Genomic DNA, 18027 nt, shown 5'->3' with positions numbered 1-18027 from the left:
GGTCCCTCCCAACCCAAACCACTCCATGAATCTGTGAAAATCGAAACCGTATCCTACACTAAGGATGGTATTTACAAGGAAAAGTTTTCTGTGTACTCACCATCCTTGTACTGATTAGCATTTAAGGAATTTGGTAAGTCTTTCACATTCTTTACTAAATTCTGCTGTCACAGGTGAGTGGAAAGAGGCACGTTCTCTTAAACTCCACTCCTCTCTGAGGCTTTGTGTGTAGAGCAGTAAATACCACCCTTGAACAATACGCAGACATTCTTTTAACTCTTCAGCTTTAACACAAGAGAGTCTCCAAACAAACTCCAAATTTGCCTCTAAATAAGCAGGAGTCTGATGGACATATTATTCAGAGGGGTACTGTCAAGCAGCACTGAAGTCTGGAAAAGGCAGCAGTTGTCCAGCAGAACACTGCACTAGTGGCAGGTAGCTTCAGCCACACCACGGGAACTCGTTCCACTGTTCCTGACGCTAACGAAGCCTGCACTGCCCTACTGCAGTCACACTTCACAAATTACCTTCACCTCCCACCCCCTACAGCAGCAGCACTTGTAATTCCACATAAGCAACGGCAACGAGAACAACAGCTCCTCTTCAAAAGCACTATTGAATTCTCAGCATTTTTTTCATGCTGTGGACTCCATAATTCAAGTCCAACAGCTCAAAAAACCCACAGACATACCTGGTCCTTCTCAAGGGTTAGGATCTGATATCCTGTCGTTCTACTGCAAATAATTTTCCCACTGCTATCAAAAGAGGCTAGACGTAACCTAGGGACAGAACAACAGTGTAATTAGTCTCCCATAACTTAGTTTTTCCACAAAGAGTTTCTCCCAAGGAGACAGGATAACATTTTCCAATGTGACTGACCTGGTGGCCACAAAATTTAAGGTGAAGGTAAGGCATTTTCACATACACCACAAGGCCCGCCTTCTGCTTTACCTGAAGGCAATGCTCCTCCGAGGCTGCAGACTGACCGAGCTACTGCACGGCTGATTGAGCGTATTCCGCTTGAAAATGATGTAGCGATTGGTGTAGGTAACAAGGAGGTCAAAGCCGAAGTTGAAGCCAGTCCACCGCCAGCAGTACTGAAGAACATAAGCCAAAAAGCCAAACCGACCACCCTGAGTAGCTGCTGCAACACAAACCACAAGCGCCGCTTCTCCAGCAAATCAAATCTGGGAGCGGCGTTCGCAGCCAGAGACGCACGGTGGGTTCAAGGATCCCTGCCAACCCCTACTGGAAATGTAAGGCAGCTCGGCAGGCAACCAGCCACTTCAGCAGCCAGCCCTTGCAGAGAGCTGACTGCACGAGACAAGCTTCATCTGCTGCCCCTACACAGGCTAAACCACACGTCGCACAAGCGGATCTAAAGTACGTCTGCATTCTGGTAACTCTGACTGGCACTTAGCTACAGGTCCCACAGGTCCCACGCACGCTTAAAGCACTCCTTGGAGTGCAACAGCCCTGTGGGAAGCGACTTCAGCCGGGAATCCTGTTCCCGGATTTTTTCACAAGACTTGTTACCTAAAGACTAATATACATACGTGGAACACACTTTTCCGGTTAAAAAGACATCAGTGATCAGAGCTGTATTTCAACTGCCTGTATTCTACAAGTCTCAGTTGGTAAGTCATGCCTACATTCCCTCCTTTTCACACACAAAAGGTTTTTCCAAACATGGGCTTGCTTGCAGCACAAGAGGACAATTAACACACTAATTCCTTATTCATCACGAAGACTGCAAGTGTTTTCATCCTTCTAGGGAGAACAAAATAACTTCTTTAACGTCCCATCCCCATTACATCTTTTTGAGGCAGTTTGAGAATTAAGACCTACGTGTTTTGAAAATATCCAACATGTCCAAGACATGTCAGCTATGCACGGACGCAGCCACGTGCCCTACTTACATCACCATCCTTTGCAAGTTTGCGACCACACCTCATGCTGTTTCCTTCCAGTTCCTCTTTATTTATTTCTTGAGGCCTACAAAAAAGAAGCACGTCTTTAAGGACACGTCAACGGCTTTGTACGGTGCTTGAACATGGGAAGGATGAACTGGTCTGACCGCACACCTGACCCTTCTCCGAGCAGAGGTTAGACTAGATGAACTCTCAGGATCCCTTCCAACCCGAATTATCCCATGAACATCCAACCACTCTACAAAACTGCAACATAAACCAGCTTGTGACACCTCGGGCAGGGCTTTTATGAAAGCACCTTCCCCGCTAAGAAAGTAACAGCTGCTGCAACAAAACACATTCTCCAACCCCCCTAAAAAACCCCAGCCCTTTCCAAAGGCAGTTGTCCTGCCTCACCAGGCACAGAGGTAAACACGTGCTGCTGCTAAGAACAGCAGCAGGGCCCTGCAGAGCAGCAGTGCTGCGAAGAAGCACCCACAGAGACATCGCCAAACGTTTCTCAAGAGGCTGGTTATGCAACTTGTCTAAAAAAAGTTTACCCACAGCGATCACGAAGAGCCACAAGCCTTTAGCTTCTGTCATCCTACACCAACGTGAACTTGTTTCACCCAACAGTTTCCACCGGCGCTTCAACACGTAGAAAAACCTTGCTGAGCCAGCGTAAGTAAAATCAGTCCCACTTTTCCAGAGGTATGTTACTCACTTTAGACACGATTACATCATTAACCAAATAAGCAACCATTGCCAGAATGTCTTCAAGTTACACTGAGGACAAATGCCTAAAGTGAGGATTATAAATCACGATGAAAGGCAACCCCCCACGCAAGTCAGATTATCAACCTGCAGTATCAAACAATGTGCTCCAAGCTCTGCAGGCCAGCAGAAGTGCAGCATCCGTTCTCTTCCCCCTGTACACACTCCACGAGAACGTGGGGCTGTAGCTTTTACGAACAAATTCCGTCTGTGGTCTTTTCCCCTCGTTTCTGTAAAAACTAACCCTGGAAGATGAAGTATTTTATGAGCAAGTTAAGCAAATCAGCTCATCATGCTAAGCAAATTTCACCCCGGAACCTGCTGGGTGCTTTTTCTACATCTTCTAGCTGAACGGGTTAGGTAGCTGACCTAAATTCAGTAATGGTGATAAAAGATTTATTTCTGTTTAATTAATGACAAATTTCACAACCATCAGTACATCGTGTTCAGACAGGGGAATCCCCCTCTTAATTCCTCGAGCAGCCTCAGAAGATGCAAAGCTTCCAGCTTTAACCACTTAGCCTGGCCTACCACACGCCTAGTGAACAGGCAAGGTACCCTATCTGGTTCTTAAGGCCTGCCAGCGAGACTGTTAGGCTAGAAATGATTCCCGCCACGGACTTGAAAGATCTGTCTCGCATCTGCCACAGAACAAATGTTTAATTAAGAAAAAAGTGACCCACTTCAGCAGTGTTAAACCTTGAGCAGCTGCAGTTCAAAGTCACAAACTCCAGGATGACAGTAAAGCATTCTCAGATCCTGAAGAGCGAATAAAATGTTTAGTCCTTTTAAATGCAAACTACATAAAGTAGAAGAGAAACATTTTCTTCTCCTTTCCGAAGTTCCCAAAAGAGCAAACCACATCACACATTTCAAAGCAATGTAATTGCCATGGTGGCAGTCTGAGCGAAAGCAGGTGCAATTACGCGCTGCACCAGGTGGGATATGGAAATAGAGCCTTACTTCAGCTCACTGGGACTCAGCCTTCCATGTCCTCCAGCTTACTGAGTTTGCATCTTGGAGATAAGGGAAGAACATGTGTTAGGATACCGATACAGGGGGTAAGTGTGAGAGGAATGGCAGAGATCTGCATAAAAGGATGGTCTTCTAAAGCCTTTCCTATTTTCCTTCAGCTACAGGTTGGTCGAAAGTCCAAAATACTTGCTTTAATACCTAGGAACAGTTTCATGTCTTCCCTTCTACAACACGAGTTACCAGCCGCAGGCATCTCACTTCAGCTTGCCAGTAGAAGACAGAGAAGTGATCTCAGGACTCCAAATAACATTTGTCTTCTCCAAGACTGCGTGCTACGGATCAGCAACATCACAGCTCAGCTCCATGTAACTACGGGGAAGAACTCCAGGGATGTGTGCGTGCAGCCCACCATCCCCCTGCCCCCCAACTCCAGAGAACACCACGCTGAAAGATAATCAGCCCACGATTGACTATTAAACACCAGTAACCTGGGTGCCACCTTGAACCAGTAAGTTTGTAAACGCTAAGTCAGAAGCCAAGACATATTGAGAAGAGACACTACATCTCCCCCCCTTCTGCCTGTTGCCGTTAATGAAAGACCTTGGCAACGAAGGCCAGAATAAGAGTTGGGCAAAGCTTCTACTGCTAAGGGAAACTTTCTCTGCCAGACATCTCCAGTTTTAGCTGGCTTAAAAAAACCCCAAAACTAACAAAAATCCCATACTGCAAAAGAGAAAACTAGACAAGCAAGAGAAACACGGAAAAACGCTGCACATTCCAAGAGTCACCGAAATCAGCAGCACTTCAGCCAAACAGGAAAGTTGCTCATTTTAAAGCTGACATGATCCCCATCATCTTCACTTCTGTTGTGTCTGAGCGCTTGCTTTTTCACAAGCCCATGTCTAACAATTAAAATACTCCCGCTGCGTTACAATGAGCTACCAAAAGACAGCAGAACTAAGCAAACGCGTGGTCTTATCTCCTGTCAGAATTTTGAAGCCTACGTTAATACTCCCTTCTGTAATATCGGTGGTTCCCGTACGAGCTAGAGGGGAACGCACAACGTACGATCATCTGCCGTGAGATACATCAACGGCAGCGTCACAAGACAAGTCTTCCCAAGAAAACAACGGCATCAGAAACAAGCTGTGGCCACCCAACATTAATCTTCAGGAGCTGAAAGGGTGAGATTCACAATGACATCCTTTACCTCCACCACTTTCTGAAGTGCTGCTATTGACAAAGAGAACCATTCTGTAAAAATCTTGACTACTGTTAGGTCAAAAGTCAGAGTTTTGGGGATTTTTCTTTTTTTTTTTAACACTATTACATGAAAACATCAAAAGGAAGTAATTAAGGAAGTATTTCTTATATAATACACAATTAAGCCATGGAATCCACTGCCACAGGGTGTTGGGGCTAAAGCATGTGGTGTTCCAAACCAGAACTGTACGTAGTTCAGAACAGGCCTATCGGTGGTTGGTCGTTCAGTAACGATCCAGCCAAAACCTTCACCTGGAAAATCTGTACCTACCCACTGCTGGAGAAGTACAGCAAGAGAACACTCACTCTCCACTGGAAAGGAACTCTACTGCTCAGTGCTGCCAGAGACTGCGCGGCCTTTGGTTCAGATCAGGGCAGCGGTGCTTACGCCGTCCATGAAGATGAACATGCTCATCTTCAGGGCAGCAAACGCTGGGCTAACAGAACCGATGTCAGAAAATAAAGAAGTTGGCTGGCTGCTTTTTGAAAGTTTTGCAACTTCCTGACCTGACGTTTCTTCTCCACAAAGCACACTAAGGGCTGGGAGAGAAGACCCAGGCAGGCGCAACTCCCCCAGTTGCATTTTGCCTCAGTTTCAGTACTTAGAAAAAGGGGTGACGGGACCCGGCTCAACGCAACACGGCCAAAAGCAAGAAGGAAGGGGGAGGGTTTGTGATCACGCGCAGACACGCCACACATTAAATCAGCACGCCCCGCTGCCCGAGCCACCGCCGCTGACAACCTTGTTAGGCTGGGGCTCAAGAAACTGCGTTACACAAGCAGGCGCCAGTCGGGGTGTTACACGGAGCACGGCTACGTGCAGATGGCCAAAAGGGCACAGGAACCACACCTGCACGCTGGCAGCTGTCACGGAATCTCCTCACTGGCACGGAAATGCCACCACACGTGGCCTAGGAAGGAGAAGAGGTAGGATATAAAACAGGATTACGGAGAGAACAGGGTCTTAGCAGTGGAGAGGGATGCACTGCCTGAGGAAAGCTGGAGGTGCTGGCAGCAGAGCGAGCTATCAAACACAAACCCTGGCTGGGGACAGGCTGTGGAATTCGAAGGGAATGAGGCGAACAGGTCACAGGATGCTAAGCCGTGCTGGGCTGTCCCTCGCTGCCTGGGGGTCTGGGATGGGAGAGGCAGGAACAAACATTAGCGTGCAGTTATCCCTGCATAAAGAAAGAAATGACAAATTGCCTTCTACACCAACCCAGTTAGTCACAGCACACCACCACCTCTTGCCCAGGGAGGAAGGAAGCAGGACCCAACAGGCTTCTCCACCTGCAGTACTTTTCCTTAAGCCATCCTTAAAAGCGAAGGCTAGCAGTTATCTTTCACAGCCTCACTGCACATTTGAAGGCAAAGTAAGCGGTGAGAAGCATTAACCAACCAAGGCAAACATAGAACATCCCTCCCCAGCATTTCTCTCTGGTGGTGTTATACTTCTGGAGTCCTACCGTTTAACGGCAGGGCATCGGTCAGCCCAAGGGCAGGGACTGCTCCGGAGTACCACAGAGCTTAAAACCACTGTATGCATTCCCCCCACCGCTCTGAATGTCCACTCCAAAAGTTAATCACGTCAGAATTCATGTAAGAGGAAGGTTTCTAATTTAAGAAAGAAATAGAGGAAAGCCTGTAATATACCTACCCAATATCATTGTCTTGTTCTGCTCTGAGCATGGCAAACCACTGCTGTTTGTAAACAGAGGACAGCCATTCTAAAATTAAAAAAAAATAAATGAGCTTGGTGGTGTCTTTGGAGCTGGGAATGGGGATGGTCATAAACATTTGAAATATAGAAATAAAATTACATTGAAATAATAAGGTTACACTCATTAACTGGCTGGCCTACACCACCCCACCACCTATAACGCACTGGGGGTGCCCATCTCCAGGCCTCGCCCACAGACGAGCGCTACAGATACGGATCAGCGACACTACGCAACCCAGGACTACATGCACCTTATCAAGCGCTGGCGACTGCCACACGGGATGCAGCTCAACACATTTTCTCCTCGAGCAGAGTTCTGTTGAGCCAAGGAGCTTGTTAACAAGCTCTTGGGAGAAGATGCTGTTTTCTGAATCCCCAGTGCAATTCTACACAAGTTAAACAAGAAGAAAAGAGAAGCCAAGGATAAAGGAAGCAGTGCCTTATCACAAATACAGTAAAACCAAACAGAAATTGTCCTCTACTGGGAATAAACATAAATCATGTCTTCCTCCAAGAACACCACAGATTTTATCAGCTGTATTAATTTAACAGTCGCAACCAAGGGAGAAAACAGAACAAAAAGGAATAGCTTGTAAGTCCGTTACACAAAAGGGATCACAGGCTCCCAAAAGCACACAACGTAAGTTCTTCCCAGTCCAGATAACAAACAGGGGCAAGTATGCAAGGTCACGTACAAGAACAAACCCTGTGGAGGAATGGGGTGAGATGATGGGAACAGCGAGAACCACTGCTGCCACAAAAACACAGCAGGTAGCCGATGAACGTGATAGGAGGGAGAAGCAGTGAGATCACAGCGCCAAGACTGCCTTAGAAGCCCCAGCTGCAAAAATTAAAACCAGGCCTTGCCCTAACAACTTTAGAGTTAAGATTCAGACTGTGATGGGACCAGAATGGGAATTAACCAAAGTACAGCAGGAAGTATAAAAATGAAGTAAGGAAAACTGCACAGCTAAGGAACAGAGAATGGATGTGCTAGAAGGAGAAAGAAAATTGCAAAAAAATAATCAGGAGATAGGGCACCTTCTCTACTTTTTACATGTACATACCTATGTCATATCTCATGTTTCAACTGCAGCTCATCTGGTAATTTGTAAACATTAAGAGGGAAAATACTGCTGTAGAAGTGTTCAGGAGTTACCAAATAAACCAGAACAATGAACACTTTGCTTACAGACAGACATTATTTCTGTCTCTTACATCTTTGCTATGTAACCTGGAACAGACTCTCTCTTGGGAACTCCTAATGCAGTATTTCCGTTTTCTCCTGCAGGTCCTACACTTATACAGGATGTAAAAAAAAACCCATCACGACACCATTTCTTTCATCTATTCAACATGATTTCTTTCTTTACCTCCTTGAGAACAATTTCATCCAGAATAATCTAAAAAGGCTTACGCTAGAATACGCACTACCACATTTGTACCCTCTCAGGTACGATGCAATCACCTCAAATCCTGGATGCTGGCAGCCAATAACCTCCTTGGAAGTGCACCACTAGTATTTCTCTACACCTCGTTTTAAACGATGAGCAAAAGTTTCTGGCCTTAACACAGGAACTTAATCTTGTAGCTTTTGGCTACAAACCAGAATCAACAGATTACCAGGGCCATCAAGGATTAAACTCTTGCAGCACTTCATTACACACACAGAGGTCCCTACATCATGCTGCTCCTCCCTCCCCACTCTCCCAGTTCTCTTGGAATTCAAACTCTTTTATTTTTTAATTAATAATCAGTGGTAGAAAGCAAACATGCGATACTCTTCCTGCACTAACGACACTCCCTGTCACCACACTGCCTTTCCCTGCACGACTACAGAGGTGCCAAGCCTACTTCGGTGTTTATGGCAGTTTACAGACCGTTTAACTACGAAAGAGTAAACGTTTTGCTCTCTGATCCCTTGGGGACTGGGAAAAAGTTACACATTCTTTTTCAAGAAGCACAAAAAACAGCCTCAAAATGACAATTAATCCTGCAACAGCTTGAGAAACATTCTTCCTCTGATGTACACAGACAGAAGGCATCTGCACTGCATACAGACACAAAACCTATCAGCTGCAGGACACGAAGCAAAGGCTGCCCACCACAGTTCAGGGAAGTGATAACTACAGCAACGTTAAGAGAAGGAAATCAAGTGCGGTACTGGCAAATTTCTGGCTTGCAACATCTCATTCACATGCTGACAAAGCCAATTCACATGGAAATAACCCACAGTTCTCCTGTGCCATCGTTAAATTAAGGATCTAAAGGGTCATTCACCCAAAGTTATCACGTATTTTATTACAGAATGAAGATGGCTTTGCACTTTGATTATAATCTGCAGCAACATCAATCTCAAAACAGATTATACTTACTTTACACATCACTTAAGCATATAAACTATCACATATCAAAGATCAGATCCGTTCTTCCGGGATTTGTATGCACAACATAAAATTTTATCACTTGCTCAAGGTCAGAACCTGCCCCATCTACTGGACACAACCGAAGCCGCTCAGCCACGCTACACCACAGCGGTCTGTACTGCTCTGCCTCCACCTGCTGTTGGAAGAACTCTGACGCCGACCTTGGGCACAGGATAACCAAGCTCCTTCGGATTTCACCTGGTCAGACTAGTGCAGAAGACAGTCTCTTCTCCATCTATTAAGGTATTAAACCAGAACCGGGGGAAGGGAAAGCCAGTACATTTAAGCAGCGGTACTTGTCCACTTCAACTCAAGAGACCAAAAGGTTTCTAGTGAGGAAAGGACCCTGGCCCCTCCCCACAGGTCTCCCCATCAGAGTCATAACTCAGCTTCCGACAGCTGCAATCTTCAAACATCCCGAAGAGGGGCTCAGGGTTATTCAGACACTCGGCTACGAAGAGCAACTGAACTGTTATTTCCGGCAGAGGCAGGATGCAGCAGCACAAGAACGACAAACCGAGTGAAGCGAGGCCGGCTACGTCACCTTCATGGCAAGGAAGGTGTTTGAAAGCATCTAAGAGCTTGATCAGGCTAGCAGGCTTCAAAAGAGGTACCCCAGCAAGTCTGGTTCGGGATTATACCATCAGCGTGTTGACAGCTATGGCAGTGTGAAGGAAAAAGCCAGCATGAGATGAAAAAGAACCCCCTTCATTTTACAGGGGGATAGCAGCGTAACTCAAAGACACGTTGAATATTTGCATATGGCACGATTCCAAAGCAATCCTGAAGGCTACAAGTACAGACAGATGACAAGAACAGTTGTCAGAAAGTTGCAAATTAGAGGATAATCAGCTCAATAAAAGCAGTCTTAATTGACATTTGGCAATTACATCTAAAAATAGACACCACAGACACACAGATGAACAGCTAACAGATCTGTGGACAGATACATAAAAAAAATAATCAAAGCCACGCATGTGAGAGCTAGGGAAAAAAGCTGTCAGCATTCAGATGCAAAAATCAGTGCTAACATTCAACTATGATAATGGAACACTGAACAGAGTGAAATATGGAGCAGGGATACCAGGAGCCAAATTCAAAAGCGGAGCATGAGAAGTCCAAAGACCGTTACAAGGAGCACAAGTAACTCTGAGGAGGGGAAAAATGAAAACAAATTAAAAGGAAAAACAAGGAGAGGCAGGTGTTTCACATGACAAAGTTATGAATGGTAGTGGAAAAACATTTTCAAGTGAGAGCCCAACTTGCTAACTCATTTCCAGTCTTGCTCCTCCACCAGCAGCCCGGCTTACACAGCGTGCAGGCAAAGAACAAACCTATCTGTGAACTCCAACTTCAGCAGCAAGATGAGAATGGGGCTTTTTGGTCTTCAGTGATAACGTGACGTTAGTAGCAGTAATCTATAATGTGATTATAGATTAATTATTGAATGGCATTTCACCCTATGGGCTTCAAAAAGCATCAGAACCTAGAATGAGGATGTGTTTTATACAAGAAAAATGCAAATAAAAGGACAAAGAGCAGAATAATATCCTAAATGCCAGTTAGTAACACCTGTCCGTGAAGACAGGAGAGAGTTCACAGCATCTTGTGCTTTTGGTTTTCATTTTCAGGTATTCCAAATCCTACCAAAAACTACCCCGCTCTTTTTAGAAAGATAATGGCTAGAAAACAGCTGAGTCACAGCAAGCTTTGCCCTCTTCAAAGCAAAAGGGGTTTTGCATGTCTGGGCCTCTGGAGTCCCCTGAACACCAAAAACATACTATGCATTGATCACAGTATTTTGTGATTAATATGCTTCACACACCTACGTGTGTACCTATTACGACTTTTATGGATGTAAATTTAATATTCAACTTCTGCTGAGACTTCAGCCACAATTCAGATGCTGGAGATAAACACAAGAGCAGTAAGACCAGACCTTCCCCGTTACTCTCATGCAGGGCAGGCTAGCAAAGGCACACAAAACGTGAGCAGCTGAGTACTCGCTCACCTGAGGGTATTAGGGAATCTCTCTCGACAATTTTGGCTGATGCCAAGTCACTGATGATGTACTGTAATCTCAGGTGCGTGAACACCGACAGGAACGCACTCCCCTGTTCTGATTCCAGGAATGCAATGTCATTCTCAAGATCTGTAAGAGAGAACACCTGTCTTACAATTTGTTTTCCTAAGTATCTTCCAGACCCAATATTTGAGACTGAGTCTTCACTTACTGATCAGAAAGAGTGATTACAGACAGGCAAATCGTCTTTTGCAGCTAAAATTAAGAAATAACTTACATTCCAACCCTTCCAAGAGAAGTATTAAACCAAGCTTTTACTCTTTTGAAATACACTCGTGAATTCCAGTGAGAAGGCAACAAAAGCTTACGCTAAATGGACAACAGCAAAAGCAGCAAAGCCAAAATATTGACCATGTCTGCTCACGTGAAAACATGTGGGCAAAACACTGAAGAGCTATCAGCGTTGAGAATCTGACGTCACAGACTGTTGGCAGCGACAAGCCTTCCCAGAGAGAACAGGACAAAGCTTGGAAGTTGGAGGAAGACTATCGTATTTTACTTGTAGCCCACGTCTTTCCCAATCCAAAGCCATCCCAATTAATCCTACCTTTCCTACGCTTGGCAAACCAGGCATCAGCTTCGGTTAAGAGTTGTTTCAAAGGCCCGTTCCATGAAGGCACTAGCTGAAGGAACATCCACTAGGCAGAAAAACCCAAGCTCTAGTGAGTTAATCGAAGAAGTTTTCAAACAAGTCATTACATGCATTATCAATGTTTTCATAATGCATTCATTCCCACAAAGATTCTGATACTCTATTAAATACTTTCAGTAAGTACCAAAAAGGCTCAAATTCTCATCGCGTTACAAATCAATTACATGCGCTTCAACTTCATACGCCCTGGGCAGCCCCTTTGCCAATTACCTTTTTGAGAGCAGTATACACATCCATTTCCACTTGCATTACAAAGAGGTTAGAGGAGCTGATCAGCTGTTTCATGAGGTTTATGCTGGAAAAAAATAATCACAAGAGTTCCGTGAGACAGTATAGATAACCCCAAGAAAGCAAGCTGAGTAACAAGCAACATCAATAGCCTAGGAAGTTATTTACAGTGAGCTACATGCTTTGGAAGAAATTGGACTTCTCCACTCAAGGTTAAGTGAGGCCTGTACCTGAGTTCTTTGAAGAGTTCAACACTCTGGTGAGTCATCAGGTTATTCAAGAGCCATTCAAGGCACCTGGATTAAAAGCAAAGAATTAGTACCTTCATTTTTTTTTATATACCTGTCAACATTCCTGCAACAGTTGGCTCAGGCTTACAAAGCCTGATTATGTTCTGCATGATTATGAAATACTGCTTTAACCTGAGACACTAATGCATAAAAATATGAAAAAGTTATGAAAAGGAGTTATCTCAAAAACAGAAGTTTAGCATAAAATTTTCCAAAATGTTCTGAAACTCTTAAAGTTGAATTTAGTTTCTCTCAGGGTACAGTGACAGCTGAATTCAAAGTACTAGTAAAGCCTCAAGCAGCTCTGAGAACACACTAATTCACAGCAGAAGGAAGCAGCTAGCACTAACCTCAGCATTCTGCTTCCAAATGTGTAAGTAACCCTCCTAATGATAACAGTTAGGCCTAAGTTCTGGATACTAAAGCAGCTTTGCAAGAAAACAGTGATCACAAGTATTATTTCACTGTCACACTAAAGGCCAAACATTCTTTATTAATATACTTTAGTCATACACTCAGTCACAGGACAGGCCAACCGACCCAAACTCAAAGACTAAATAGGCCAGGCAGAGCCCAAGTCAGACAGCTTCAAAAACCCAAAAGATTAACTTAGGCATTATTTGGCAGTTTGTAAATTCACAGTTTTAATTAGCAATGTACAAAGCAGCTTGAAGAAAGTAATCCTTACTTCTTCTTCACAGAGTCTAACCCGTACGTCCCCGCTGAATTGTAATAACCACACACAGTTTTTGCATTAATGGTTTCCTTCATCGTTTCACCGCACTGCTGGATTAAGCCATCCTGTGGGAAGGAAAAAACCCACAAATATTCAGAGCTTTTGTTTCCCAACAGGAAGCGTCAAAGATCACGCGTTTTGTACACGTTTCCAGGCCTGACGAGTTACCGAAGTCACACGTGCTACAGTGACCTGTGCTCTGTGAGCCAGAAAATTTAAAGCAACATTCCCCAGAAAAACACATTTTTCTTAGGAATGCATCATGTGAATGAAATTCCTAATGAATACCTTCAGGGCAGAACAAATGAGCTGTTAAAACACATTTTAATCTACCTCTAGATACGATTCTCAAAGCAGCACTTAATATTACAACTGAATCTTAGTCATAGCACTTTTAAATAAAACCACTGCATTATGTTTAGGTTTTTTCCCCACTTAGTATGATTCATTTCTCTGGGTGAAACTGTACACGCGCGGAGTATATTGTGAACTGTTATCTTTATCTGAAAAGAAAGCATAAAAATAGTGCGTATTCATTACTTACAAGCTGCAGCATGCAGGCTGCTGCCAAAAGTGCAACTACTCGACTGGGTTTTATTAACACATCATCTCTGTATAGTGAGCCAAAAGCCACCTGTAGAGCTGAAGAGAGTATGAGGGTCAAACAAAGACAGGACATTGGGCACGGATAACTAAAAGAATCCTTAAATGTAACCAAACCACTTGAGCGCATCCTCTACAACCTTAGTTGCTCGGGATGAAAAGGTAGTATTTACCAGCCCAAGCACAGGCAAACAGAAATCACAAAACATGGCGTTAACCTACAACATACAGTCCTTCTCATTAGTGACACAAAGCATTCCTCCTACACCAGCCATCAGGTCACACCACAGAGCAGAGAGTAATCAAACTAGGCAAGACGACGCTCAACCTCACGATCTTTCTCTGCAATCGATCACCAGCCTATTGGTGAGATATGATTATGGTGTTACAAGTTTCTCTGTAATTGTTCTGGAAAATGCTAGTTCTTCACTCCGTGGTGCTTGGAACCACAGCAAAACATTCCGCTAACTCGCAGTGGCCCCCTGCAAGCTTCCCCAGACCAGACAGACGACGATGGGATTCTCACTCGAACACTTGGGCCTCATGGGAGTGACACAGTGACCTCAGGAGCCCCGACGCCGGAAGAGCAGCACAAGCCTTTCCAGCTCTGCTCCCCAGCTCAAAGGTACAAGAATGAATTCAATTCTACTCGTGACCTGAGTTAAGTTCAAAACTGAACGGGCACAGAAGTCATTCTCTCACGTTTCTTATTTACTAGTTTGAAAATTATTCTTTAAAAAAATCATATATATTTTCAGTTATTTTTCGTCAGGTTCAAGTTAACCTCTACCTTCAGAGTTCATGTTGAGATCAAAGGTTCCTGCTTACCTTCTATATCAATATTTTGGTCAGGTATCTCCAACTCTATGATGTTCATGCTAGATTCCTTCCAAGATCCACTAAACATACTGGAAAAGTAGCCAGACTATATGAAGGAAGAGGAGAGAAAAAGAACTCCAGTAAGAGACTTAATTCAAATTTACACTGCGAAAAAGCAGCACATGGAATGAAAAAAGTTAGTATTTACCTTTATGCAGAACAAAATTAAGGGAACTTTTCACAAACTAAAACATTCTGACATACTTGAGAAAGGGCTAATTGCAGTTGCTCTATTTCTGAAAGTGAAAAACGCCTGTAGCAAATTTGGGCTACAAGTCCAGAGTAAAGAGCTTTAAAGGGCCAGAAAAGCCACATAAGCTCTTTTCCTACAAATCACACCACCAATGGGGATATAATTAGTCCAAGAATTAAGTACTTAATGCTACCAGCGGCCAACAAATCCTGCAGGCACTAGGGAATGCCAGTTTGGGTACTAGGGGCGGGGGGGAGAGCATGCAAGACATACAAATTAATGTACACGGTTGTAGTCTCATACCAAGGACACGTACACATACACCATTTATGTAAATATACCTTTTATTATAAAGTGTAAGGTATAAAACTAGAATTTGATAGGTTTCCATCCAAATGAAGTGACAAATACTGCTCTACTAGGATTCATGATTTTCCTTCTCAGCAGCAGATGTGCCCATTATGAGATGCTATCACCCACTGAAGTTTACCTGAGAGATCAAAAAAATAAAGTCTATTTGTACAGTCCCATATTCCCTGACCTCTTAACTCAGCATTTCAACTCAGGGCCACAAATAACATCAAATCCAAGTCTGAATTATTTGATTATGTAAATATTTCTCTGCCTTTGGCATATCCCCTAGCTATGCTGACGTACAACATACTACTCTCAAAACCAGGACCTTATTCATCTTACCAATCCTCAGGAGGCTACCTTCGCTTTGCCATGTAGATAACTCCTCAGTTTCACCAGAATTTGCCACTTTAGTAAACAGCATGAGGAAAAGGAACCCCTTTGTTTCTCAGATCTCCCACTCACAGGCAGAGCAGCACCTTCCTGTCATTTATCAAGCTAAACGAGGTCACTTGGGTGACGCGGGAATCAGACAAATTCGGACTGAGACAGTCTGCTCAACGAGGCAGAGGAGTCATCACTTCATTGAGAGGTTTTTAACATCCAGTAGTATTTTATCTACAGTAACATAAACCCAAGGATGGAGCATGAATTGAAACGGGAACCTGACCTGGGAGACAACCACAAAATTCCATCTCACACCTCCTGTACTACAAGGCCTCTACAGAACAGAATTGCAGTTGTCGAAGTCTGTTAAAAGCACCCGTGGAAGCGATTCAATGTTCCATTTCAGTCACCAACCCACACTAAGTTTTAAGGACAAGCTTCCCAAACTAGAGACATAGCAACAACAGAATCACAATGACCAATCATCGCCACCAACAGCCCAAGGACGAACCGGCAATGCGCCCACCCCTGTTTATGGGGCACAACCCGAGTCGGACTGAACAACACACTCATATCCTCCCGTTGTTAGAGTCAGAAGTGACAGTTAAAGCTGTATCTGCCCGCAGTGCTCTCGGGAACCACACCAGATGTGGCTGCCACCAGTCAAGCCTGGGCTACACACGAATGCCTTCCTGCCCTCGGTTTATGCTCTCAAAAGGCTTCTTCCCCCAAGACAGCAAGGAAAACAGCCTTCCAGTACCTGAAGGGGGTCTACAAGGAAGCTGGGGGGGACTTTTCACAAGGGCCTGTAGGGTCAGGACAAGGGGTAACGGGTCTAAACTGTAAGTGGGGAGGTTTAGATTAGATATCAGGAAGAAGTTCTTCCCGGAGAGGATGGGGAGGCACTGGGACAGGTTGCCCAGAGAAGCTGTGGATGCCCCATCCCTGGAAGTGTCCAAGGCCAGGCTGGATGAGGCTTGGAGCAACCTGGGCTATGGAATGTGGCCCTGCCCGTGGCAGGAGGGTTGGAACTAGATGATCTTTAAGGTCCCTTCCCACGCAAACCATTCCATGATTCTATGAAATTTCCACCGCCATGGCCAACACCAGGAATTGCTGTACCTGCGCCACAATCACAGCCTTAACGCAACACCAAAAAAAAAAAAATACGCCAAGAATTTGCTTCTACCACCGCTTCTTACACCAGCGAACCTGCCTTCAACCTGCTGAGCGTCGGAGAGCGACACCTTCGCCCTGCGACACACACCACCGCCCGGCGTTTGACTGCCGCTAACCAAGCGGCACGCACGCTTTCCGGTAGAGCACCTGGCATGGCTTTCTCTCCTCGCTTCAGATCCATTGTTTCCGGGGTTAGACGCCCGCTTCAAAGTTACCAGCACAACTCAATCAGACATTTCAAGTCAAAGCCTTGGTTTCTCCTGACTGCCATCACAGGGAAAGTAATAGAGAACAGACAGTAAAGACAACAGTGCCTCTTCGCTCCCAAAACACGAAAGGAACACCTTCATACAAGCCCAAAATAAAATGCTTTTGGAAACAGCTGTTTTTCTTCATAGGTAGGCACTAAGGTTTACTGCTTCTGTGCACACCTTGCGCAGGCAGCAGCAAGAACGTCTCTGCATACCAAATACAGAGACCCAGCACCAGCAACTTCACTGCAGGTTCCTACCCTTGAGCCCCAGCGAACAGTAAAATAAAACTGGGTTAGCACGTGCTTTACAAATCCACCCTGGATGCCCTTTCTTTGCTCCGCAATAATACTAACGTCACCAGAGACTCTCAGCCGTTTGCTCAGCAACCAACACCTTCCCAGGACATCAAAAGACGACTCTCAAGACTGTTTTCACAGAGGATGCGCCGAGGTTAAGAGGAGTAGATTAAAAAAGAGGCAGAAGCGAAGAAACTTTTCAGGCACGAAGCTACAGCTATGCTTCCTAGCGTTACTAGCGAGAGCAGAACAGGAGTTGTTTACTGCATCCACAGAAAGAGTGGCAAGCCAGAAATTGGAGGTGAAAAGGAAAAGAAAAAAGCTCAAGTCACACTTAACATTTATCAGATGTTCTTTCGTTAAAAACACGGTTCTGACTGCGAGTAAGAAAGCAGACACTTACCTGACACAGATATATCTTATGCAAGTTCCACTCCTCTCCCAGAGCACAAATTTTGATATCGCTGTTTTCCCCGTTCAAAAACAGAGTCTGATAAATATACTTTGAAGTGTTTTTCAATTTTTTCCTACACAAAAAAGGCAAACAGAGACATACTCCTTCAGATTTTTCTATCAGAGTACTGAACAGGGGGTTTTGTCCCTATAACAGACTGACCACCTCCCTCGCCCCCAGCTCCCTTCCCCTCTCGTTTCCTGCAGCAGAGACCTTTCCAAAGCAAACAAGAAACCAACCCCTGCCCCAGGCCCAAGCAACCACACGCCAACACCCCTTTCCCTCCATCCCCCCTCTCCTTCCTGCACAAGCGCCTGAAGACCGGCCTTGGCCCTCGAGTGTCCCAACCCCTGCCCCCACCACCCGCCCCC

The 18027-nt window shown here is 44.8% G+C and overlaps 1 protein-coding gene across 1 annotated transcript; it reads right to left on the bottom strand.

The window, feature by feature from the left end:
* Positions 1 to 691: 691 nt before the first annotated feature.
* On the bottom strand, positions 692 to 17729 carry GMCL1 (germ cell-less, spermatogenesis associated 1; the record flags this gene model as incomplete). Its single annotated transcript, XM_010146603.1, has 12 exons — positions 692 to 779; positions 952 to 1097; positions 1920 to 1995; positions 6580 to 6649; positions 11080 to 11220; positions 11699 to 11789; positions 12014 to 12098; positions 12262 to 12327; positions 13010 to 13122; positions 13602 to 13699; positions 14489 to 14585; positions 17606 to 17729. Coding segments are annotated over 12 exons (1195 nt in total), but the record flags the coding sequence as incomplete, so codon positions are not given.
* Positions 17730 to 18027: the final 298 nt, after the last annotated feature.

Source organism: Eurypyga helias, unplaced genomic scaffold, assembly GCF_000690775.1.
Source record: "Eurypyga helias isolate BGI_N326 unplaced genomic scaffold, ASM69077v1 Scaffold52012, whole genome shotgun sequence".
Lineage (NCBI taxonomy): Eukaryota > Metazoa > Chordata > Aves > Eurypygiformes > Eurypygidae > Eurypyga > Eurypyga helias.
This window is presented reverse-complemented; position numbering and strand designations above follow the sequence as displayed.